At 35.3% G+C, this 27991-nt stretch overlaps 1 protein-coding gene across 2 annotated transcripts in view; it reads right to left on the reverse strand.

Annotated features, from left to right (window-relative positions):
• The window catches only part of G9a (histone-lysine N-methyltransferase G9a), a 184620-nt gene that overhangs the window by 109777 nt on the left and 46852 nt on the right, over positions 1-27991 (reverse strand). Inside the window, exons 7-8 of one of the 2 annotated variants that reach the window (XM_069834023.1) lie at positions 17650-17790; positions 1273-1340 (exon numbers count right to left, since the gene is read on the reverse strand). In XM_069834023.1, coding sequence (XP_069690124.1) covers positions 1273-1340; positions 17650-17790 — 209 coding nt within the window. Of the gene's footprint in view, positions 1-1272; positions 1341-17589; positions 17791-27991 lie in introns of both variants that reach the window. The other variant, XM_069834022.1, reaches the window with a different exon arrangement.

Raw genomic sequence — 27991 nt, forward strand, 5'->3', positions numbered from 1 at the left:
TATTCTGTGTATTTTAGACTTTTCATTTTTTTAAAAATGGTGGCATAAGTTGGTATAAAATAAAAGGCATTATTGATTGCCACAAATAAAATTAATAATAATAATAATAATAATAATAATAATAATAATAATAATGATAATCTTGACGATGATAATAATAATAATGATGCTGATAATAATAATAATAATAATAATAATAATACTCATATGTTATCAACAAAGTGAAAATTCAGCCACATATACCATTTTAAACAAAATAATGGTATTTGACAGCACGGTAGAAGTACTGAACCAAGTAGAAAAGTTGAAAACTTAGAAATACAAGAAGATCAAAAGAGTGCTGCTAGAATGTGGCATTAATATTTGTTGCACGTCCAGTATTGCGGTAAAAGCTGAAGAAACAGCTTTAAGGCTAAATATCAAATTAGTTAAATCAACTAATTCAGAAAACATTGTGAAATGATTATAAGAGCAAAAGTGGGACGATTATTTCCAATGATGGTTCTGTTACTGCAATCATTTCAGGCATTCCAAAATTATCAATATACACTTCGTTAAATTTCGATGTGATTATATTATAATTCAGTTAAAATCCATAGTTTAACCTTTTAAAATGTTTTCTCTCGTGAGAAGTTTACATGTTCTGCTCCCTTGTGAAGCATTTTAAGAGGCAACCACTGTATAACACTGCACAAAAGAGAAGTAATGCTGAGAGGATCACTTCACGCCAGAAAGCTAACCTATCTTTCTCCAAAAAGAGGAACATAAAACTAGATGAAGTAGACATCTAAATGATAATTTTCTAGAGCATGTTTAGTATTAACAGGTGAGGTTCACGTGGCAATATCTCAAATGAAAGCATGGTCTAGGTATAGAAATAAGAGTGTAATTCCTGAAATAGCGCATGAACATTAAAAAATTGTTCCACATTAATAAATAATGAATCAATTGAGATAATCAATATAATTTAAATTTATCACTTTAATGTTAACTCTGTTCCCACATCACACATTACATTAGCATATGTTGGTAAGAACTGGTGTAATGGTAGTTAATAACCTAACAAGGGAATGGTCAACTTTGTTATTGCTCTCTTCCCCTGCACCCTCAAAGTATTTGTCAATAGCAGCCAATATGCAAAATTTTAGCTACCAATAAACACTGAAAGTTTTTAAAAATAAGTATGAAAACAATAAATCAATATACACAAACATCAGCCAAACAGATTCAAATAACAATAAATATAAGCAACTTTAGTAGTAATATACTCACCTAACACCTGAATAAGTCTTTCTGCATTTCCAGATTTCGCAGATTGATACAAACTCTTCGACGTATACCTGAAAGAAGAAATGTACAATATCTCTTATTTATGCTATGATAACCAATCATTTACATCTTCAAAAAGTATCGAAAATAAGAACACTCCTGAAGAATAGAAACAATATTCTTCAATAAAATTATAAAATTTTCCTCCAACACTAGCTAATCTCATTATATATTTTTGCCCATATTAGCATTATATTATTATAGTGTATAAGCTGCAATACCTAGTATTAACTATACAAATTTCTTTAAATATTGTACAATAAGTAAATTAGTTCTACTGCCTTGATCGAATCTATCCATATAATGTATCAATTTCTTGTTTTGGAAATTAGCATTTAAATACAGTGTTACCTTTTCTTCAGCTGAATGGTATTCTAATTTTAATATTATGTGCACGCACGCACGCGCGCACACACACACACACACACACACACAAACACATAGCGTGTAACTGTGATATTGTTATAAACTCTTAGTGGTGGTTAGAAGTGATAAATATGAACAATTTTCATACAGGATCTTATATCTAGAAATGTTGCATTTGGTAGTTACACACTTTGATGTGTGTGCTAAGTGGTCTAAGTAGCACTGCAGAATAAAAATGCAAACTTTTAATTATGTCATTATGAAATTTTAATTAATCCATATTGACTCAAAGGAAATTACAATCTAAATTGTTTTTATCACTTAAATTGTTTTTATTATTTATCATTACACCAAGTGTTCAGAATGTCTTCCATCATACTCAATAAAGGCACTGCAAAGCTATGACACTCATTGACTGTAGCACCCAATTAAAGATTTTCGGCATGTTCCTAACTGTGTCACACACTAAAGAAACAAATATTACTTTATGCACAGTACCAGAAAAAATAATGGCCCAATACTTCGAGGTCTTTTCAAGGTGCGATTCACACAATAACATTTGTTGTCTACATCTTGGACTCTGATCTTCATGAGGAAATCAACACACTGCACAGAAGTGAGGCTTTTTGTTCTGTCTCAGTAGCTTAAATGGCTGGGGCATCAGCGTGTCATGAGGAAGGGAGCAGGTTCGAGCCCTGTGCCCATGAGTTTTTTTATTATTATTTTATTATATTATTATTATTATATATTTTTTTATTATTTCCCTCATTCTTTTTGCATTTGTGCTTTTTGTATTTGTATCTGCAATTTTACTACTAATTCTTATTTGCTTCTTCTCTCTGCATTCGTTTCTTGTATATGTCTATTTGTATTCTAGTGGTGTGGTAGAGAATGCTTGATGGCCTTAACTCCGCCAGATTAAATAAATAAATATTTCTTGAATAACATGAAAATTGAGCTTTACAGAGTCCTGGGACCGATGTTTCAGTTTGTTTAACAAAAAATTGAATAATTTATTACCAAACTCCTATGGGTTACTATTAGACTTGGTCTCGCATAAACAAAATAATAATAATAATAATAATAATAATAATAATAATAATAATCATCATCATCATCGGAGGACAATCTCAAACAAAATAAACACAAATATGCAAAAAAAAAAAAAAAAAAAAAAAAAACCACACACTCACACAAACATATGAACCTACTATTCTGTCCACAAACCATCGGCTTCTATCGCAGCCATGACCCCTCTTGCCATTGAAAAAATCCCAATCCTGGGCCAGGTTTCCCCGGGCATCAAGAACTTGACTCGAGACCTTCTTTATATTCTAAGATACTTGGTGCCTAAATAATTTGCACCTCCTCTTTTTCAATTTTCCCATACATTTTCGATGATATTTAAATCTGGTGACCTAGAGGCCAACAACCACTTCGATCTCAGGTCTCCTTCAAAACCATGTTTGAACATCTTGCGAAGTGTGAACAGGAGAGTCACCCTGCTGGAATTTTAATGATCCTCAGGGATAATATTCTCAGGTAATAGGGAATAATACGTTTTCCAAAAGGTGGATATACTACAGCGAATGCATCTGGCCATAGATACACTCTAAAATACCTGCCCCATCACGAGAGATCCACCCCAGCATGACACGCTAATGCATCTCGACCTTCGACGTCAGTCCACACATTGAGCATCAAATCTTTGACCAGACTCATGACAGACTCTTACAGGACCATTGTAATCAGTCGAGATGGATGTTTCGTCTGAGAAAATTACTTCCCTCCAATAGAAATCCTCTAGACTGTTCACAAAGACCAGGTGGTCTATAGCTTGTTCGTCTTCAGTATTTTCTTTCTGGGCGGCCCTGCAGCTTTAAGAGTAGCTTTTCTCAAATGGTTAATCACAAGATTTCATAGAAATTTTTCGAACCCAGTACTGCGTGTACTGCATACATAAAAGGATGCACATCTACTGCAAAATGCATCACATTAATTCGAAATTAAATAAAATTAACGTCTACTTTCATAATGTAAACAACCCAAGAGTATGACAATCTCAAGTATGCTATAAGCATTCAAATAACTCAGTGGCAGCGTACCTGATCACAGACTCCACGGTCCTGAGTTAGGAACCAGTCGAGGGAGGCAATTTTTTACAATTTATTCAGGTTACATTTCTCTTACCATCACTCGATTTATTTTAACACACACACACACACACACACACGCACGCACGCACGCACACACACACACACACACACACACACATATAAATTTATTATTTACACCAAATCCATTTTTGTCGCATCTTTTCAAGTATGTTTTGGAATGGGTTATGACTTACTTACATACTTACTGGCTTTTAAGGAACCCGGAGGTTCATTGCCGCCCTCACATAAGCCCACCATCAGTCCCTATCCTGAGCAAGATTAATCCAGTCTCCACCATCATATCCCACCTCCCTCAAATCCATTTTAATATTATCCTCCCATCTACGTCTCGGCCTCCCCAAAGGTCTTTTTCCCTCTGGCCTCCCAACTAACACTCTATATGCATTTCTGGATTCGCCCATACGTGCTACATGTCCTGCCCATCTCAAACGTCTGGATTTTATGTTCCTAATTATGTCAGGTGAAGTGTACAATGTGTGCAGCTCTGGTTGTGTAACTTTCTCCGTTCTCCTGTAACTTCATCCCTCTTAGCCCCAAATATTTTCCTAACAACCTTATTCTCAAACACCCTTAATCTCTGTTCCTCTCTCAAAGTGAGAGTCCAAGTTTCACAATCATACAGAACAACCAGTAATATAACTGTTTTATAAATTCTAACTTTCAGTTTTTTGACAGCAGACTAGAAGACAAAAGCTTTTCAACTGAATAATAACAGGCATTTGCCATATTTATTCTGCGTTTAATTTCCTCCCAAGGGTCATTTATATTTGTTACTGTTGCTCCAAGATATTTGAATTTTTCCACCTCTTCGAAGGATAAATCTCCAATTTTTATAGTTCCATTTCGTACAATATTCTGGCCACGAGACATAATCATATACTTTGTTTTTTCGGGATTTACATCCAACCCTATCGCTTTACTTGCTTCAACTAGAATTTCCGCGTTTTCCCTAATCGTTTGTGGATTTTCTCCTAACATATTCACGTCATCCGCATAGACAAGAAGCTGATGTAACCCGTTCAATTCCAAACCCTCTGTGTTATCCTGAACTTTCCTAATGGCATATTCTAGAGCGAAGTTAAAAAGTAAAGGTGATAGTGCATCTCCCTGCTTTAGCCTGCAGTGAATTGGAAAAGCATCAGATAGAAACTGGCCTATATGGACTCTGCTGTAAGTTTCACTAAGACACATTTTAATTAATCAAACTAGTTTCTTGGGAATACCAAATTCAATAAGAATATTATATAATACTTCTCTCTTAACCGAGTCATACACCTTTTTGAAATCTATGAATAACTGATGTACTGTACCCTTATACTCCCATTTTTTCTCCAATATCTGTCGAATACAAAAAATCTGATCAATAGTCGATCTATTACGCCTAAAACCACACTGATGATCCCCAATAATTACATCTACATATGGAGTTAATCTTCTCAAAAGGATATTTGACAAAATTTTGTACGACGTCAACAAAAGTGATATTCCTCGAAAGTTACTACAGTTAGTCTTGTCCCCCTTCTTAAAAATAGGTACGATTATGGACTCCTTCCATTGATCTGGTACAATTTCCTTTTCCCAAATTGCAAGTACAAGTTTATAAATTTCGCTAGATAATGCCCTTCCACCCTCTTGTATTAATTCTGCTGGAATTTGATCAATACCTGGAGACTTGTACTTTTTCAGATTTTCTATCGCAATTTCCACTTCAGAAAGTGTAGGTTCCAGTATAAATGGCTCAGCAGTTTGTATTTGAATTTCGTCCCGATCATTTCTATTTGGCCTATGTATATTTAGTAGTTGCCCAAAATAGTTCTTCCATCTGTTCAGGATTGATTGAGAGTCTGCAAGCAAGTCACCCTTCTCATCCTTGATCACGTTTACCCTTGCCTGATATCCGTTTTTAAATTCCTTTATACCCTTGTATGGGTTATGACAACACGCAAAATAGAACGAATTTAAATAATTAGTATTTGCTACAGTATTTGTGCTCTGAGTCTCTGATCGTGTGTAGTGGGACTTAGGATATTCAAATGGGCCATAACTTTTTCCTGGTACTGTACGTAATGCTTAACCAATAAAACTCTAATGTCATATTCAAAAGGACAGCTACATTTAAATTGAAGTGAGGTTTCAGTGCACTGGCCTTGAGTTTGATGACAGCTGGCTATCATATTCAAAAGGACAGCTACATTTAAACTGAAGTGAGGTTTCAGTGCACTGGCCTTGAGTTCGATGACAGCTGGCTATCATATTCAAAAGGACAGCTACATTTAAACTGAAGTGAGGTTTCAGTGCACTGGCCTTGAGTTTGATGACAGCTGGCTATCATATTCAAAAGGACAGCTACATTTAAACTGAAGTCAGGTTTCAGTGCACTGGCCTTGAGTTTGATGACAGCTGGCTATCATATTCAAAAGGACAGCTACATTTAAACTGAAGTCAGGTTTCAGTGCACTAGCCTTGAGTTTGATGACAGCTGGCTATCATATTCAAAAGGACAGCTATATTTAAACTGAAGTGAGGTTTCAGTGCACTGGCCTTGAGTTTGATGACAGCTGGCTATCATATTCAAAAGGACAGCTACATTTAAACTGAAGTGAGGTTTCAGTGCACTAGCCTTGAGTTTGATGACAGCTGGCTATCACAACATACGCTATACACAAAGTTATAATGTTCGCAAATACCATTACATAGACACACTAAGTGAAGCCTGAGGGACCGACATTAGAGTCTGGCAAGCTCTTGCTGCAGTGATGAAGTTCTGGGACACTATACATGAGGTCGGGATAACTCAATGCACTCATAGCTACACAGCAACCTCGCAGCAAGGTAAGAATGTTGGAGTTTCGGTTTAAGGTCGGCCTAGGAGACACTGTGTGGGTTTTCCTTATCAGTTATTGCACCATGCATGCACTTAGTCAGCTTTTTGAACTCTACTGAGAAATTCGCATTTTCAAACATAGATATAGTACAGCAAAGCATTTTCCTTGTTGAAATGTATCAAATGAAGAAGTAGTCACACGAGTTGCATTTGTGCTAATTTGGGCAGAGCTTTCCGGAGACATTATGTTGTTAAATGGCGAGAAATAGGTTCAATTCTCGATAAAAAGAAAGATTGCACATAGATAATATGCAACATTAGTAAGAATGAGCTACAGAAAATATTCCAGAACTGCATCACAGGTATAGGATGTAGCAGAGGAATTTATGATCAACTGGTCTGAAATCCAAGTAAGATTCCCTTCATTTCCGTAATTCACTAGTTATGTAAAAGTTCACTTGCTACAATGTAGCACCATGAGATGGCACGTACGTTTTCTACAAAAGCGGTGATCTACTTGCCAGACTGCATTGCCGAGAAACAGCAGGGCTGCCAGTCCCTTATCTGACTCAATTTCCAATAACTATTTTAATTAAGAAAAGTTCAACAAGAAATGTATATATTATACAAAGAGACTCAATCAAGAGAATATCAACTGCATGTTAAACTAATAAATAGGATTTTATTGTATACTAGCCGTACCCATGCGCTCCGCTGCACCCGTTAGAAATAAAGATGAAGTAATTACATAATTAAAATAGGACGTTTGATCCAGGGAACATTCGTGTTTGATAGAAGGATAAATCGTTTAATATGTTACTTAATTTAAATTGCATTTAAAATATTAAAATGCGATCATTTTGATCCAGAGACCACTCATTTGGTGCAATGACAATTCCTTTAACATGTTATTAATTGTTATTACCAATTATTTTTGGAAAAGCGAAAATTAACAGAAAAATTTTGGCTACAGATTTATTATTATGTTTATATTATATTATATTATTTTATGTAAAAAGTGTGTTGATAACGGATGTACTCGAATTAGAAAGTTTTTAATTTGTTGTGGGAGCTATTGAATCTCAGGAGGAACAGCTTTTACAACAGCGCAACATAATCTGCTTGGCTCATTACCCAATTTTTTTGCATTGCATTTATTGCATATATATTTTATGTATTTTAACACAATTCAATTGAGCATAGTTACAATTTGAATTATAAAATAATGCATTGCTAAGCTAACGTACTATTACTGCATACTAAATCAATACACTCTCGTTCGTTAATTCTCTGAGATAAAAATGAATATGTTCATACACATTATTTTAAGAAATACAGGAAATGAATATACAGAATAACCTATCAAGTTTTCTGTGCATAAGAAGCTATTTTAATCTTACCTGTCCTCAATTCACTCACAAGTTACTGTAATAACATTATAGCATTATGTCCATCCAGAGAAACTACACTTTCCAATGATGAAATAATAATTAATTATACAAATCGGTTAATTTAGCTTCCGATATTAGCCTACTTCATACAAACACAGAAACATTGTCTGTAGGCTATGTTTCATAGCTTTCGATTGTTGTGTCCAAGGCCCCTTATAGACGAAGTCATTTGTTTTTTATTTCAATACACCGCCTTAGATGGCAGTTATTTTAATTTTAAAACTCATTTATCTCATTAAATATCAGTCCTATCAAAATGTTTCAAAGAATAAAACTTATCAAAAATCATTTTTAAAGAAACTTTTGTTATGTAATATTTTTCACAAAAATCAATAATAAGCGAGATATTTCGATTTATTTAATTCAGGTCCCCTTATAACCCCCCTTTTAAATAACGTATTTTGAATGCCATATAGCCTAAAATTTAAGTTACAACGAACTTAATTTATATTCCAAATTTCATCGAAATCCGTTCAGCCATTGTCGCATGAAATGGTAACAAACATACAGACAGACAGACATACAAAAATTAAAAAAAAGCGATTTTCGGTTTCAGGATGGTTAATTATACATGTTAACACCAATTATTTTTAGAAAATCGAAAATTACCAGAAAAATTTTGGCTACAGATTTATTATTAGTATAGATGGAATGTTATTCTAATTTAACATCATACTTTTACTGTAATAGATGGCACATTATTGTATGCTTCCAATTAAAATAAAACAAATTTTCTTCACGATGGTTTTAATTTGTAATTTCAATGTATAATGAAAACCTTCAATGTAAACAAGGATTTATTTTTGTTACTAACAATTATTTCACCAAAAACTTTTTGAAAAGTAAATATACCTTTAACCTTTAATTTTACAATGACTTCGTTCACAAATCTAATAATATGAACTAAAGACACACAGGAGAATAAAACTAGCCTACTCCTATTTTATTTACAAGCAAACATTGTCATGGGGGCAGACAAAAAGTTTTTTTTTTTTTCTTCCATCATGCTAATAATGTCAAAACATGTGCTTGTACAAATTTTGGCCACTCGAGCACAATTACAAGGAGCCCCCGAGAAAGTAAGTTCCCCTGGGGTTGTTTACAGAAAGAAAACACAATTTCAGGGAAAGATTTATTGGAACAGATACAGCAATTGAGTTATTTTTCAACATATTCCCCACCGAAACTGAAACATCTGTCAAAAAGTGGGACCAACAGAGAGGTGCAGATGGATGTCACACACTGGTTCCAATCCCAGGCGGCAGATTTCTATGGCACAGGGATACAAAAGTTGATCCCACGGTGTGATAAATGTCTCATTTCCGGTGGGGAATATGTTGAAAAATACTATATCTGTTCCAGTAAATCTTTCCATGAAATTGTGCTTTCTTACTGTAAACGGTCTCTGGGAAACTGACTTTCTGGGGGGACCCTCGTAATTGCGCTAAGTGGCCAAAATTTCTAAAAGCACTTGTTTTGACATTGGTAAATGGTGGAAGAAAAAAATTAACTTTTTTACCTGCCCCCATGAGAATGTTTGCTTGTGAGATCAAAAATTGCTACGTGTATTTAACATAATAAACATTACAACTGTGAATCACACAAAACATTGCAAGTTACATGAAAGCACTACAGTGGAATAATTTCTTCACACTTCATTACAAACAGTCAAGGTCAAAAACAGAGACATTAATATAAATAAATTTATCAGTGGGAATTAACAGCTACAATTAGCAGTGGTCAGTGCACTTGCAGTTGCTAGCTATGTTAAATTATTTATTTATTTTTTTTCATTCTTCTGAAGTTGTTAAAAGCATTTCTCACATAGCGAGCCAAAAAATATTTAGTTGATTAAAATGGACCAGCTTGTGCCATCAATTATCTAACTGGACGCACATTAAGATATATTCCTAATACAATTTAGATTTATTTCCCCCATTTACTCACATTTATTACAGATAGAGTAGTAACTGATTGGAATCCAAGAAGAAAATTAAAATTTTCAATCTTAATTTCTTTATTAATACCCAACAATTTGTGAACACATGCGAAAATCAAAAGACTTTAAAAAAGATATTACTCTGTAAATTCTAAAATTATGTCAAAAGACAAGGGTTACTTTAGGTTCTGGATTTTCAGGGATCATACCAGATTCCAGCTCAGAAACTAAATGTCCTAAAAATATTTATCTGGACACAGTATTGACTAAGTTTCAGAGTAAATACATTTTTAATCTGAATATGAAACTGACTTCAAAAGCAGTTCATAATAAAGCATCAGTCAATAAAGTGCATTTGTATATTTCCTTTCATTGCTGCAGTTACAGGAAAATAAAACAGGAAGTTTGGGGCATTGCTCTGTAATATTTATAAAGAAATTGATTACATCTGCATAAAGTTAATGTCCTGCAATATAATATATACAGGAATAGTGTAGGCTATAATGGCTGAGCTAGTTACCAGTAATTCGGGCCTAATACATCATAAGGGTAAATCCTTTAGAAACAGTCTATTGTCTCACCTGAACACTTCAAAATAAAAGTACATTCTTGTAAAAATCTCACATGCATTCGATGCCTTATGTTAGGTTGTTAGCTTCAAATAATTATCTGTTATGTCACGTCATCTGTCATTGCTCCACATGTGTCAATGCAGGTCTCATTTTCTCGCTTGAACATAGAACCAACCAGTGGTTGGGGTGCGGAAGGATTTTGTGGTATGTTTGTTGATATGTGGAATCTTCTTGTATAGAATGAGGATTAGTGAGGTTTTGCGTGTTGTTAAAGTTTCTTCTTGTTTGGTGTCATTGTAGGGATGGGGGAGAATGTAGGTAGTGATGGAGGTGTGTTTGTGATTGGTGGACATCACACCAAAAATAGTTAGAAAAGTCTTTTTAAGTTTTAATAGTTGACACAGTACATTATTAAAAGTTGTTAATTTAACAAGTTTTAACGTATTATCATTAGTGATAAACAAGTGTTAGAAGTATGTGAATCAAGAATGAAAGAAAACATATTGAGAATGCACATATCTCCATAGAACAATATCTCTGGCACACAAGGTAAGAAATAAATTAGAAAATAAGGGAGTAGGCAATAGTTCAATGAACTTGTAAACATTTATATGGTTAAGTAATCTTTGTTCCTTGTGACAGCTCATGAATAGTGAGAAGATTTCTAAATTAAATTAGATTATAAAATTAAATAGCGCACAGTGTAGTCAGAGTTGAATAGTAAACACGTCCTCGAAATAATAATGAAAAAATAACAGCAATAATAAAATAACTTGAGATGCTTATAACAAGTTACTTACACATAACAAAAAAGCTATTTTCCTTACACAGGGATTTCCTTTTGCCATTACACAGTGGATCACTGCTTCAGTAAGATAACTCTTTAACATTAACCATTACACAGTGGGGTCCCTGCTTCAGTAAGGTAACTTTTTAACATTAAGTGCCTACTCAGAGTCAATCAGATATCATGTATGGTGCAACAGTGGAATGAGAATACGAGAAGAAACAAAGTGCTAAGAGAAAATGTGCCTTTCAGTCGTCTTATATGCAACAAATCTTACAGCAATGAGATAGCTGGTTTGAACTTCTGTTTTTAAAATACAACAAAACATATTTCGAGGATAATCTCTAACCTCATCAGGTGGGGGGGAGGGGAAGTGGCTTTTACACATTCAACCAGGGAAGAATGAGGGAAATGCATGCCATGCAAGTATGAGTCAAAATATTTGCAAGCATGAAACTCTGTGATCTTTCACAGTAATCCATTACTGCGCAAGAGAGTGTCAATTTTGAATCATATCCTTATTCCTGCAGGAGTGAGAAGAACTGCAATCATGCTTTTAAAACTGTGTATGAATGCATAGGTGAAGAGAGAACCATTTCCTTGGGGGGTGGGGGGGACCAAAACCATAGAATCCCCATATAATGGAGTTATGGGGGACATCATTTACCTCCTCCCCCTGTTATAGCTTGACAGTGGTGCAATATATCGAAATATGATCATATAATAAAGGTATTTTCGGGGGCATGTTTCTTACAGTGTTACATCCGCGATGTTTAGGGCTTGGACTGTAGATCTACTACAAATTATAATAGGACATAACTTAAAACAATCCCCCTCTTTTTCTCTCTCATACAAGAACATATGCATACATCAATAAAACTACGTAACAGTGCCAATAAAAATTTTTTTATATGAAGCTTATCTTCCTGAAGATATCATATGAAATGTAAACTCTAATTACTTTATTTAATCTCATTGTTAAGTTTACACATTAAACCGGGATAACTTTTCTTTTTCTGCATTGTTGTGCAGTATGTTATTCATACATCTCCAAGTGGCGACCTGAACACCTGTATACTTCTAACACATGATTACAGGCTGTTAAAAAAGAAACATTACAGTACTTCCATTCCTCAAATGAGGTATAGAAATTCTTATACATTCAGAACTTTAAAATAAATATTATAGTCCAGACACATGATCTGAAGACATTAATTCGTCAACTTAAGCACAGAAACTTAATCATAAACAAAAGCAAAAAAGATCTTTAGAATTCAATATTTTCTAACGTTAATAGAAAAAAAAAAGAGTTCAAACAAGTTTGGGAGGGGGGGGGGCAGTGCTCCTCCATAACTCCGCCTATGTATGAATGTAAAACCGTGCTTTTTCTTGAGTGACTGTTTAGTGCATGGAATAAGGAAATGCTGAAAAATTTCTATGAGATGATGAGAAAATTAGAGTGCAAAGTTCAGTTTAATGTTCTTGTCTTGTTGCAAGCTGAAGAAAAAACGCAAAATGTATGAAAGAGCACAAACAATGCTTTGTGCAGTTGTCATTTTATTACTGAATTGCATCAGCTCATGATTATAGAAACTGTTAGCATACGATTAGCGAGTTATTCAATAATATGTTGCAAAATTAGTGGCAAAATATCTCAAAGAAACACTGTAATGCCAAAGAGCATGAGTGCTTCAACATGATGCTCACCTCACAACACATCACAGATCAGAGCGAACAATCTGCATACATTTCAGCATTCTGGTAATTTGCTTTTAAACAATCAGATCTACATATACTCTTTTTTCATTTTCATCTCATTTATTGCAGTTCACAGATCTTACCTGCTGTGTGTGAGAAATATTGGAGAGCAAGAGAGTTAATAGCTTTTTGTCAAGAACTCAGCATTAGTTAACAACATCAACATTGTAGCTTTAAGATGTGGTAAAAGCAAACAATTATACAAAAATATATAATACAGAGTAAGTAGATTAATTTACTTCAAAAGCATAAATAGTTCCTCAGATGAGTGGTAGGTATGAATATGAATATGGAGAAATTCTATTGGTTTTGTTCTAAACTGAATCCCTTGTCCCTTTAAAACTTTACAGTACATTGAAGACTATAACACATTAAAAGTGAACTCCTATTTTACAATAGTTGAGATTAACAAAGGACAGATGGAAAACTGATTTGTATTTTGTATTAAGATTATTAACCTCTTCATTAGTACGGTACTAAAAGTATCTTGATTTTTAACTTAAAACATCATTAGGTACAGAATATACCCACAAGGTATTGTTATGATTTAATTTTTTTTTAATCTCTTTACATGACATCACAGTTCTTAGGACAAAATGAGTTTTGCTTCAGATAAATCAGTCCAGAATACTAATTCATATTTCGTTACACAGAATTAAAGCAGATGAAGTATGCCATTTTATATCACTAATAGAACCATAACAGTGGCTCAGTGCTGAGCTTATGAAGCCAGGGGATCCAGATTCAAGACCTATCCCACCCTGCATTTATAGCTTGTGTTGAGCAAGCCTGTGGGATGAGCCCTAAAAGAAATGGGCCACGGACCACTTCCCTTCCCCCACTCTGTCTCTTCTACACAAAGAACTTGCTAATTTCTTAGCTAACAATCCTGTATTATGATAATAGGGGAAAATAAATATATTGTAAGTTCACAGGGCTAACGGCTTTGAAGCTGGGTACCTGGTTCTAATGAAGTGCACTGGTAGCAATTTAAAAAAAAACATGGGGGCATGAGATAGTTACTCTGCCTGCCATTACAATTCACTTCAATTAAATCCCCCCCCACCCCCAAAAAAAAAACCTGTGGTCCAGCAACAAAGCAATTTTCTCCAAGTACTCCAGTTTCCTTGTGACATTCAAAACAATTCTCCATCATCATCTTTCATTATAAATGTAATGTGTACGCATCTGGATACACTCTGGATAGTCTCTGATGAATAGGGCTAGGATTTTGATGAAATTGCATCTTTTTTCTAGTAAGCTAGAAACATTGCTGCTTTAGCATTTATATGTTATGTGAAAAATTGAGTGTTTTAAAACATATTTGTTAGGGCATTCTTTTGCATTTTTTACCTCTTACAACTTATAAGAGCATTTTTTTGTTTTATTCGGTCATTTTTGGGGTATTTTCATTTAATTTTGGTCATAAATCCCCATGATTAATGTAAAATATTATTTATTTCCTTTGATATTTTCCCTACATATTTTCTCAATTAATACTCATTATTTTGTATATTATTTTAATCGTTTTTCTACACAAATATTATATTCTAACGTAGTACCCCCCACGTAATGGATCAGTCCAACCACCCCTTCAATATAGACTCCTCTATACCTGCTAGTTCCGGATAAGAGTGACCTTGTGGTGGACTACATGGAACTACATCTGGTAAAATAATTAATTAAAGTGTAGTACTTTGAAAAATTATGTAAAATTAAATAAATTTGAATGTTGGTACTAGAATTTAATTTAATTACTAGTATAAATATTAATATTTCTACTAAGCCAACTATGTAAGATCAATTTTTAGGGCATTTTTAAGGGCATTTTTTTTAGATTTTTAGTTCATAAATGCATTGTTTTTAAGACATTTTTTCATGATTTACAGGTCATTAGAATCCTAGCCCTACTGATGAACTATGTAGCCTATGCTTCTTGGAACTGGTGACATCTATAAGCCTGCTTGCAGAATCACAGCAAATAACGACGAGTTAAGAGTCTTACCATTGGACCAAAAAAAAATCGCCAATAAGGAGATTAAGATCTTAAAAGCATAACAGGCAGAGCTCAATTTAAGAGTAATATATTCTGTGTGTGTTTCCCAGTCCAAATGATTAACCAATTCCAAACCAAGAAACTTTGTGCTTATATATTCTTTGAAATCAGTTCACTTTAATCTAACATTGAAGGGAAACTTGAGTACTACCAGGTATATGTAACAAATTTGATTACACTGGTTTTATGAACATTGTTGTTGTTTAGTCAACTGTCCGAAGATAGGTCTGAACCTCACAAGTGATACCAACAACATACCACTTATGAGGCAACTAGGCTAGGAGATAATGTGATAGGGTGGCCAGTTCCTTTCCTTCTCCATTGCATATATTGCTGACTAGCCACACATTACACTAGTCAGACTTCAGATGCATACAAACAGTTGTTCTTCCTCTTACACATATCGTCAAGTTAAATGTACTGCCTGATAATAGATCAACATATCAGCCAGAACCTCAATCAGAGGATATAATGAACATTAATACTCAGAAGAGGAAATGATACTAAAGAATATGCTACTGGAGCTAAATGACAGCTGAGAGCAGTCTGGGATGAAGATAAATGCAAATAAGACGAAGAGCATGGTCACAGGAAGAAAAATACAGAAGATAAACTTGCGAATTCTAAATGAGGCAGTAGAGCAAGTGGACAGCTTCAAATACTTGGGATGTATTATAAGCAGTAACACGAGCTGCTACCAGAAAGTCGGAAGAATGATAGCAATAGTAAAAGAAGCTTTTAATAGAAAAAGGAGCATTTCCTGCGGATCTCTGGAAAAATAACTAAGGAAGAGACTAGTAAAGTGCTTTATATGGAGTGTATGGGGCAGAAACATGGACATTATGACGAAGCAAATAGAAGCATTTGAAATGTGGATATGGAGAAGAATGGAATATGTGAAGTGGACAGACAGAATAAGAAATGAAGCTGTGTTGGAAAGAGTAGGTGAAGAAAGAATGATGCTGAAACTGATCAAGAAGAGAAAAAGGAATTGGTTGGGTCACTGGCTGAGAAGAAACTGCCTACTGAAGGATGCATTGGAAGGAACAATGAAAGGGAGAAGAGACGAGGTAGAAAAAGATATCAAATGATAGACAACATTGATATATGGATCATACGAGGAAACAAAGAGGAAAGCAGAAAATATGAAGGATTAGAGAAAGCTGGGTTTGCAGTGAAAGACCTGCCCTTAGGCAGAACTAAATGAAATGAAATATTAGTTTATATGTACTAAACCAGTCATGCATTAGATTTAACACTTTATCAGAACTTCGTTTATAAAGTTATCATAATCTGCAAATAAGATTATCTGGATTATGGTTTAAGCCTAATATAACTAGAAAATATTAACCTAAAATTGACTCCTAGGGAACCCCACGTTTAATATTCCTAAATTCTGACTGAGTAACTTCTATTTGATATATTTACTTCTACTTTCTGTTTAAAAAGTAAGATGTAAATCAACCCATAAAACCATACAACTTTAATTTGTTTACCAATATGTACAAAGTTAAATGGTTTAGGAAAATACAAAATATCCCTCCAACATGTACTTTTGAATTTAAAGAATTCAATATAATAGAACCCCAATAATCCGAAATTTGGGTAATCCAAATCAAATTCCGAAAAGTAAATCTTCAAATTTCTAAACTTAACAGAAGTAAAGGAGAAAAAATACAATATCTGGCAAAGAAAAATAGTATCACTATGTTTTTACGAGATCAAAATCCAAAATCCAATACTGTTTCAAGAAACGAAATTACAGTAATCATAAAAAGAAGTGTTTGTTAACCTATGATAACAGTTTTCAATGCTCTTTGGTTACCTAGAGATCAGATAATTAAAAAAAATCAACTCATTACTTATCAGACACACACAGGTGCATGCATAACAATCCAATTTCTCAGTCAGGTTTACAGTATACCTGCCAGTAAATTCTGTCTGTACATTGCGTTGCTGTGTTCCAGTAATGATTTCGGAAAATCCAAATACTTTCTATGCCAAATAGGTCACAGTTCCAATTACTTCGAGTTAGCATGGTCCTATTGTACTTCTACTCGCTGGAATGGAAGATTTAACAAAAGCTCTTCTTACTAATAAGCTATTTCTTCCCACCTCTAAAGCGAAAAACATTATAGAATCTATTTAGAACTGAACAAGCCATTTTTGTAAGAAGCTGAAAATGAATCTCCACAGCCAAAGTGCTGTTAAGTAGATTCTCTGGGCACAAACACAATCAATTATGGTAAGATATTACTGCAATAACCTCTGCTTTGCAAATCCAACTCCTTCAAGCACTAGTAGCACAAGCAAAACACAAAGGGACAGACCTGGGAGAAGGGGTCACAGGTTTGCGCATGCTGCAAGCAACACTCAACAACTTCGCTAACTTGTCCTTGTCCAGTCCTGCAGGTGGGAACTGTGCAGTCAGCAGTGCTGGAGGCACCAAGGGTGGTGTTGGTTCTCTGGAGATCACCTCTTCAGTTTTAGCACCCGTCCTGTTGATACTGAAACTCATCTTCGCAGATGGCCTGCACAAAAAAAAAAAAAAAAAACATGGAGTATGTAACAGCATTATTAACTTTTCCATTTAAGCAGATATTCATATTACTCCCAATATTACGTAGATATCTTCTCTGCCACATCAATAAATTTAAAAATGCAGTTATATTGTCAGACTCCAAAGCAGCTATTCTATCAATAGTCTCTAGACGCATACCTTCGTCTCAAATAGCAGAAATAAATAAAACTAGTGGCTTGTGCAGCAAATGCTGCAAACTAAGTTCATTACAGTAGAAGTTCAAATTAAAATTTTTCAAATTTATTTCCAATGAAGAATACCAGACATTTTGGAAGTTATTTGCTTCCATAATAAACATATCCCTCTGAATGGTTTTCTTCATGCTAAATACTTTTTATTGAACCTATACATCTTCAGTTCTTGAATTTCAATGCGAAAACGCAAGTAACAATGTCAGGACGATCAGTCGGTTTTTCATGTGGGAGTGAAGCAATAGGTCATTGAATGTTATGTTTTATTTAACGACGCTCGCAACTGCAGAGGTTATATCAGCGTCGCCGGATGTGCCGGAATTTTGTCCCGCAGGAGTTCTTTTACATGCCAGTAAATCTACTGACATGAGCCTGTCACATTTAAGCACACTTAAATGCCCTCAACCTGGCCCGGGATCGAACCCGCAACCTTGGGCATAGAAGGCCAAATAGGTCATTGAGGATTATAGGTTATAGTAATGAAAATATCAGATTTGCCATGCTTTCCAACAACAGACATAGCGTCTTGTATAGCTGCTGCATGTTTCGTGAACTACCTCGAAATGTAGAGGGTAGAATCATTTTATCTTGCCAAGTATCTTGCTAAAGTGATCGGGACACTACTGTACATTTTGTAGGCCTCTTATTTTATCAGTAAGTAATATCTTTGGTCTTCCCTTAGGCATTATAATTTTTGTGCATCCTCCAGACAATACTGAAGAGAATCACACATATAAATATCTATATCACTTACTTACAAATGGAGGTTCATTGCTGCCCTCATATATAAGCCCACTATCGGTACCTATCCTGAGCAAGAATAATCCAGTCTCTACCATAATATCTCACCTCTCTCAAATTCATTTTAATATTATCCTCCCATTTACGTCTGCCTCCCTTAAGGTCTTTTCCCTTCAGGTCTTCCAAGTAACACTCTATATGCATTTCTAGATTAACCCATACGTGCTACATGCGCTGCCATCTCAAACATCTGGATTTAATGTTCCTAATTATGTTAGGTGAAGAATACAATGCGTGCAGTTCTCGTTCTCCTATAACTTCATTCCTCTTAGCCCCAAATATTTTACTAAGCATCCTATTTTCGAACACCCTTAATCTCTCTTCCTCTCTCAAAGTGAGAGTCCAAGTTTCACAACCATAAAGAACAACCAATAGCATAACTGTTTTATAAATTCTAACTTCCAGCTTTAAATATCTACACTACACCACCATTAAATATAATATCGAAAAGACCCATACCACTTGATTAATAACTATAAAAATATTTCATTTTTTATAACAAAATTGTTATCTTATGTAAGTTTTGTATAGACTATTATATAGCCGTCACTCAGTAAATATTACAGAAATGAAGATCTAACTTAAAAAATTCTCTACATCTACTTATATAAACCAAAATGTTTCACTTTCATATCACCAATATAGCATTAATCTGTATGATTAGTAACAAAACTCACATCACGGTATTCACTATAATAATATTTCATTTTTAATGGTAATAATGTCATCAAACATTCCTAAATTTTGTAGTTTTTAATATCCAACGCACAGACAGCTCCACTCAGAAAATTACACACCAGAGAATCTGACCTGTAAATTCGTTTTAATAAGTCATGAAGTTTTTTATAACCAATATTACAGAAACGTTCTGAAAAAGTTACACAAATGAAGATCGACATATGGAATTATGATGTCGAGAATCTGAGCCATCTCAACTCTAAATATGTCAGCAATCCTGCAGGTCGTAGCCTTCGTGTGATATTGTTTATTGTAGTGTGCTTGTGTTTTGTTTTATTCTGAGAACTCATTAGGCTGTACAAGGAAGCGAGTATCAAGTCGGCCGTGATTAGGCCTATGTATTTCTCAAAACTGACAACAGATGGATTTTGAAAAATACGAAAATTATGTAGGAAAATTTACATTTCACAGAAAAATACTACTTTTCCGAAAAAATTTGGGTTCCAAGCTACAAAATGAGGGGTTATTTATTAAAATCCGTTCAGCCGTTTTCCCGTAATTTCCATTACCAGTTCAAATTATATATATAGATGCTATCTCAACTAATAACACTTAATAAAAGAATTGTATTCCAATGGATACCATCCCATTGTGGAATCCTGGGAAACGAGAATGCGGATGCTTTAGCAAAGAAGGGCAGCACTGCTACTTACAGACCTGTTACTAAATCTACATATTACTCTGTGAAAAGATTTATTAAATCTACATACTTAGACTTCAACAAACAAAATTTGAGAACACAATCTCAAGGGAAAAAATGGAGCTCTCTGTATCATAATCCACAGTTGATTCCCGATTTACCACGAAAATCGTCTGTAGCTGCATTTAGATTGGCTTGGCCAAGCATCTGCATAGAATTGGAATATATCAGTCCCCTAACTGTCCACTGTGCAACTCAAATCAAGAAATGGATTCAGAACATCTCAAAATCTGTGCGTCAGTGGCTAACCATGACAATATCTTTGAAAAATATTGGAGTGCAAGAGGTCAAATGACTTTATTGTCAAATGCCTGGCATTAGAAAACAACAACATATTACGTAGGTTGACACACAAAGTGAATAGCACTTACAAAACTCATTCTCGTGATCATTTTGAATCAACATCATCACTATCATTATCATGTTATCCTTCTGCATGTTTAGTGCTTGGTTCAAAAAGTTTCCGGAATATATTTTTCTTCGTCAAAATGAATAATGGTATGTGGTACATTTCTAGATGACTAGATGACAAAAGCGTTCTCAACCGAATAATAACACGCATTTCCCATATTTATTCTGCGTTTAATTTCCTCTTGAGTGTCATTTATATCTGTTACTGTTGCTCCAAGATATTTGAATTTTTCTACCTCTTCGAAGTATAAATATCCAATTTTTATGTTCCTATTTCGTACAATATTCTGGTCACGAGACATAATCTTATACTTTGTATTTTCAGGATTTACTTCCAAACCTATCGCTTTACTTGCTTCAAGTAGAATTTCCGTGCTTTCTCTAATCGTTTGTGGATTTTCTCCTATTATTATTATTGTTATTGTTGTTGTTATTATTATTGTTATTATTATTATTATTATTATTATTGCCATTAATCCTTCCCATTGAAGGCTTTAAGGAACCAACCTGGACAAATACCCAACGTCCCATCCTTACCTTCCCGTGGTGCAGCTATTAGTAAGCATAATTTTACAAGCTGAACTGAAGGGAGGGGCTACTCATCAATTAGCACTGGTCAGCTTGATGAGTTAATGACTGAATTTGGTATAATTTTCCTCTATTCAATACCTAATTCCCTCTTTACCCTTTCCTATCCAGTCCTCTGACTGAACTCTTACTTTCTTCGACCCCAACGGCATTAGAGCATTCGAGCCCTAGGGGTTCATTTCCCTTTCCTTCCTACCCTTCCTACTTTTCTGTTCCTAGTGCTGACCTGCTATGGCACTAAAATCGTCCTCCAGTGGCTTAAGGAGGGAAAGCTGGTGATCAACAAGATCTCCCAGCTAGGTTCAATGGACCCGTCGATCAACAGCAGGTGTGGTCCTCCAGACATTCTGGGGGTTGTGTGTGAATGAAGTAGCCACCAAAACGTTAAAATAGGGTGTTCACTTAAATCGGCTACAACTTGCCATTTAACAAATATTGGAGTGCAAGAGGTCAAATGACTTTGTTGTCAAGCACCTGGCATTGGAAAACAACAACATTTCTGTTTCTGGTATTGGGATCATTCATGACGTCACTTTCATAGAAGTTTATGATCATAGTCGTTGTTGTGTGGCAACTAGTTGTTGTTGTTTCTGTAATATTCGTTTGTTGCATTTCAGAATGTGGGCTATACAGAGCACAAATGTCCTTTGGAGACATTAAGAATGCTTGAAGTAGCATGAATGATGTCAATACCAGAAACAGAAATATACTATGTAACATTATTCATTTTGGTGAAAAAAATATGTTCTGGAAACTTTTTGAACTGAATCTGTACTATCTTTTCTATATAATGTAATGTAACTTTCCTGTTCTGTCTCTCTTAATTCCAATTACTTCATTCCATCCTTCTAATCTTTATACTGGGTGTTCATTTCAAAGTGTGTCATGACGTCACTGTTGTGAGTCAGCGATTTGAAGCGAGTTTCAGCTTTTATGTCAGAGAATTTGCCTATTAATCAAGGCGTTCAATCTGAACTTGGGAACGTGTATGGTATAACTTGAATGTCGTAGCAACAGATGGCGGTCTGTAAAGTCTGTGTGCTACCATAACCTCTTTCGAACTGTGTTTTGCGCGGGCAAGTCGTACGCAGGGTATTTGTTATCATCGATTGCATATGGCAACATTCCACAACACAAATCAAAATGCTCCGTGTCCATGTTGACCGTCCAAGTTAATGTGAACAAATACGTAAGTAATCGTCTTAACCCTCTCCCCATATCCCGACAGTAAGAAAAAAAACTCACTTCAGTACATGTTTCCAAACAGTTCACATTCTTGCCACTACTGGCATTACCATACGTATCGGTAAGTAATCTTCAGAATGAACGCCGTACTTGCTAGGCAACTTCTCTCGCATTTAGGTAATACGCCTTTGCGGAAGTGTAGGAAGATTGAATTCTCTAGGCTCATCGGATAGCCACATGACGACATACAGCGAGCCATGACACATTTTGAAATGAACACCCAGTATATTTGACTCAACTTAAGTCCAGTCCACTTTGTCTCTAGTTGTTCGTATCTGTCTCTGTGTAGAGATCTCTGAGTGAGTAACACTTTGATTACTTCTAACTCTTATAGTATTCTATTTTTTATTTTTATTTTATTGGGTTATTTTACGACGCTGTATCAACATCTAGGTTATCTAGCGTCTGAATGAAATGAAGATGATAATGCTGGTGAAATGAGTCCGGGGTCCAGCACCGAAAGTTACCCAGCATTTGCTCGTATTGGGTTGAGGGAAAACCCCGGAAAAAACCTCAACCAGGTCACTTTCCCCGACCGGGATTCGAACCCGGGCCACCTGGTTTTGCGGCCAGATGCGCTGACCGTTACTCCACAGGTGTGGACTATAGTATTCTATTATTATGAATAGTTTGTACATTTCTTTTCATTTATTACTTAGTTAAGTGACGTGAGCATTACAGTATGTGTAATATATCATAATTTTCTTCATTAATTTTATTTTTAGAAGACAATTGGCAACAGGCCATGACTGTTTGGCCAAACACCTGCATAGAATTGGGATATATCAGTCCCCTAACTGCCCACTGTGCAACTCAAACCAAGAAATGGATTCGGAACATCTCAAAATCTGTGCTTCAGTCGCTGGTCATGATAATACTGTATCTTTGAGAAATATTGGAGTGCAAGAGGTCAAATAACTTTATTGCCAAACGCCTGGCATTAGAAAACAACAACAACTTTTAGAAGACATTTTAAAACTATATAACACTATTGAATCTTGTATATTGTTCATGTTAATATTAATTTTCTTTTAAGCCCAGTTTTCTGTCACAAAATTTCCTAGTTAGTCATCTTATATACATTAAATATGCAATCATTTATATGTATCTATTGAAGGTAAGGCAGAAGCTCAAATTAAATATTCTCTAATATGAGCGGCACTGGGGGAAAAATAATTATAGCAATGGTAGGCACCCTGATGTTTTAACTACCTTTCTTTATACAGTATAACCCCAATTATCTGTCATCCTATTAACCAATCGGAGGATTATCTGACTGTCTTTCTCCTGCTCTCTTCTTTCAACAGAAATAACTACGAAGTACCACAATATTTTTTTTCTAGAGAGGGTTATTACAAGCCTTTACTGTTACACAGTATGTAGCAGGAGTGCTGCCACTGCTGGCAGCAGAAATAGTTACTTGTGGGAGTGGGTGTTTCTTCCAACTTCTAAAATCGTCAGTACCTGCTCTCAAAGAAATGACCCCAAAAACTTACACACAATTGCAAACCCATGTACCACTCATTTTTGTCCTCCTTTTCGACTGGCCGTATGGCATAGCTTCTATGCAAAATGTCTTACACAGGTATCAAAAGAAAACATGTTGTGCTAAGTATCGAAAAAATTAAGTGCAAGTAAATTAGTACTTCGAGAGCTCATCTTGCATCAGAATATGACATTGCCATTACAACTGTGTGCAATGTAATAAAACAAGGATAAGTGTGTAAAGCACATAAATTAACAACACGAGACCTCTAGTATTCCTATCTTTCCACAGACAGCCTTAGTTTCCTTGACCCTTAAAAACCCGTCATTGACAACTATACTTAAATTAGTGAACTTCTAATGCATTACCTAGCATTTTAGCAAAATTACAAAACTGCATGTATTATGCAGTCAACTTTCGATAACCTTTCGTGGTATAGATTATAAAATTTTTTCAATTAACTGTTCTGTCCACCCCTTCATTACCACAAATAATAGAGGTTCTATTGTATTGAGAAACATCAACTCTAGAGAAGATCAGTCCAAAAGGCAACCCCCACAGCAAAGAGCATCATCATTATCATCCTCATGCTCCTAATCATCATAGCTACTGTCACTGTTAATGTTATCACCACGTTACATATAACACGGTACTCGCCAAGTGCAGACTAGCAGGCGAGCCCTGCCCTTCTCTACATCATCCGTTGCACAAAGTGTGGAAGCTTACGCGCCGCAGACATGCATTTAAAATGGAGGAAAACAGTAACACTATAATATTATACATACATGCAGCAAAACACAATGAGCACTATTACTTAACACATTGGCGTCAGGTAGTTAGGTGGCCAGCGGTAGGTGTTGAGAGTCACAGAGATTTCCAGTTTTACGTAAGGGTTTGCTTTGTCATGTGTCAGCTTTTGTAGTTTAAGTCATAGACTTTTAAATGCCGTAACATACTACTGAATAGAAAGTTTCTTGGTTACCTTTGGGCCCTTTTCCAACCTAAAGAATCTATAGCGTACAGAATCATTCACAAACTGTCAATAAAATTTCAGTTGGAACTGTCTATGGATGAGGAAATTATTCCTTGGAGAAGCCGTCTAAGATTATGGACATATAACCCTGGAAAATTAGTAAAGCAAGGCATTCTCGTGAGAATGGTGAGGCCACTTACTTACTTACTGGAGTTTAAGGAACCCGGAGGTTCATTGCCGCCCTCACATAAGCCCGCCATCGGTCCCTATCCTGAGCAAGATTAATCCAGTCTCTACCATCATATCCCACCTCCCTCAAATCCATTTTAATATTATCTTCCCATCTACGTCTCGGCCTCCCCAAAGATCTTTTTCCTTCCAGCCTCCCAACTAACACTCTATATGCATTTCTGGATTCGCCCATAAGTGCTACATGCCCTGCCCATCTCAAACATCTGGATTTAATGTTCCTAATTATGTCAGGTGAAGAATACAATGCGTGCAGTTCTCTGTTGTGTAACTTTCTCCATTCTCCTGTAACTTCATCCCTCTTAGCCCCAAATATTTTCCTGAGAACCTTATTCTCAAACAGCCTTAACCTATTTTCCTCTCTCAAAGTGAGAGTCCAAGTTTCACAACCATAAAGAACAACCGGTAATATAACTGTTTTATAAATTCTAATCTTCAGATTTTTTGACAGCAGACTGGATGATAAAAGCTTCTCAACTGAATAATAACAGGCATTTCCCATATTTATTCTGTGTTTAATTTCCTCCCGAGTATCATTTATATTTGTTACTGTTGCTCCAAGATATTTGAACTTCTCCACCTCTTCGAAAGATAAATTTCCAATTTTTATATTTCCATTACGACTGCCAAACTCTAAATGGACAGAACAGAACCTCCCTTCTTCAATCCTTAAAACTCATAGTAATTTCCTAGAAAAGGTAACACAGATTAAATCTAAATTGAACATTCCTAACACAAGAGAAAATTTACTTATAAGAGAAAATCCATTGGAATTATTGCAACCTATCTTCAGTTTGGAATTAACAGAGGAAATAAGTAAATCAGACACACCAAAAGAAATACAAAAACTTCTAACACTGGAAACGATCAATACTAGATACCCTACAGAAGAATGGCTGCACATATATACTGATGGACCAACCACAGAAAACCTTACTGGAGCTGGAGTTACATGTACACATTTTTCCTTTTATCATTCTGTTGGCAGAGATACAACAAATTATGATGGTGAAATAGAGGCTATACACATTGCTCTCCGACAATTATTAAATCTTCCCTTAAATAAATATAACAAGACAGTAATTCTTTCAGATTCTAAAGCTGCAATTCAGGGAATATGTTCCAATGCTACAAAGAAGTCAACAAAAATAAGGGAATGCTACAAAATGTTGACACAACTACAAAAAGTTAATAAGACTGTCCGTCTCCAATGGATTCCAGCACACTGTGGAGTCATGGGGAATGAAACCGCAGACACACTTGCCAAGAAAGGCACAACAATAAAACAAAAATCTAAATTTAATTTCTCATATTCCTCAATAAAACGCTTGATCACTACAAAATTTTCTCATTCATACCTACAAGAAATAGAATCAAATGCTAAAGACAAAAAAATGGATTATACTACTTTCCAACCCAGATATAATCCCCCAGAGACCAAGGAAAACAGCAGTTGCAGCCTTCAGACTATTGACAAATCATGACTGTCTAGCAAGTCATCTCTACAGAATAGATATCTCAGCTTCACCAATATGTGTCCTGTGTAACGATCCAGCAGAAAAGAATGAAGACCACTTGAAGACCTGTGAAGCATTAAGATCAGAAGAAACTACAGTTCAAAAGTATTGGAAAGCACAACTGCTAATGGCTTTATTGCCAAATGCAAGGCACTAGACAACAACAACAACATATTTCAATTTCGTACAATATTCTCGTCATGAGACATAATCATATAATTTGTCTTTTCAGTGATGCCACTACAGAGTATAATATGTAATATGGAAACATACATGTATGCTACTGAAGGAAGAGATTAGAAAAAAAACACGATATTCTCTTTCTGGAACCGAACTTTGATCTACGGAATTTTCTTAAAAGAAAGACAAGAGTTTACGGTACAATAAGAAGCAACAGAGGGCTTCCAAGGTCTTTCATTGAAGCTGGAAATAATTTAACAGTAGGAGAGAGAGTATTATGTAGGGATGATGTCTTCCTCAGATTTCGAAAGACAAAGGAAGAGAGAAGTTAGGATGGCCAGCACTTTATATCTGATGACACTACGAAGAAAGGAAAATGCAAGGGGAGGCAGTGTAAAGCCCTCTTGCATCATTCAATATAACAAATATATGAAGGGTGTAGACAGAGCAGGTCATTATCTGTTCTACTACTCAATTCTGAGAAAACTATAAAATGGAGTAAAAAAAAAAGTGTTGTGACTCCTAAACTGTGCTCTTTTCCATGTGTTCAGGGTCTATAAATTAAAAACTCTGACATCAAGCTGTCACACAAGAATATCTTGCTAGAAACAGCTAGCTATTGGTGGAAATTAACTGAAAAGTGAAGAGAGACAAGATCAGGAGTATGAGAAGAAAAACCACACTCTTAACATTACTAGAAGCCACCATGAGTGCAATAATAAAATTTCACATAAACATGTTTACAATGAGAGAAGTTACGTTCATTTAAAGGGGCTAGTAAGTTATCAGGCAAGATTGAAGGGAAAGACCAGTGGTTTAAATGTCCGGTCCAAGAGAGGTGGGCAGAAGGATATATGTTGTTGTTTTCTAATGCCAGGCGTTTGACAATAAAGTCATTTGACCTCTTGCACTCCAATATTTCTCAAAGATATTATCATGGTCAGCCACTGAAGCACAGATTTTGAGGTGTTCCGAATCCATTTCTTGATTTGAGTTGCACAATGGGCAGTTAGGGGACTGATATATTCCAATTCTATGGCCAAACAGTCATGGCCTGTTGTCAATCTAAATG

The sequence above is a fragment of the Periplaneta americana genome, chromosome 8 (assembly GCF_040183065.1).
Source record: "Periplaneta americana isolate PAMFEO1 chromosome 8, P.americana_PAMFEO1_priV1, whole genome shotgun sequence".
NCBI classification, from domain to species: Eukaryota; Metazoa; Arthropoda; class Insecta; order Blattodea; family Blattidae; genus Periplaneta; species Periplaneta americana.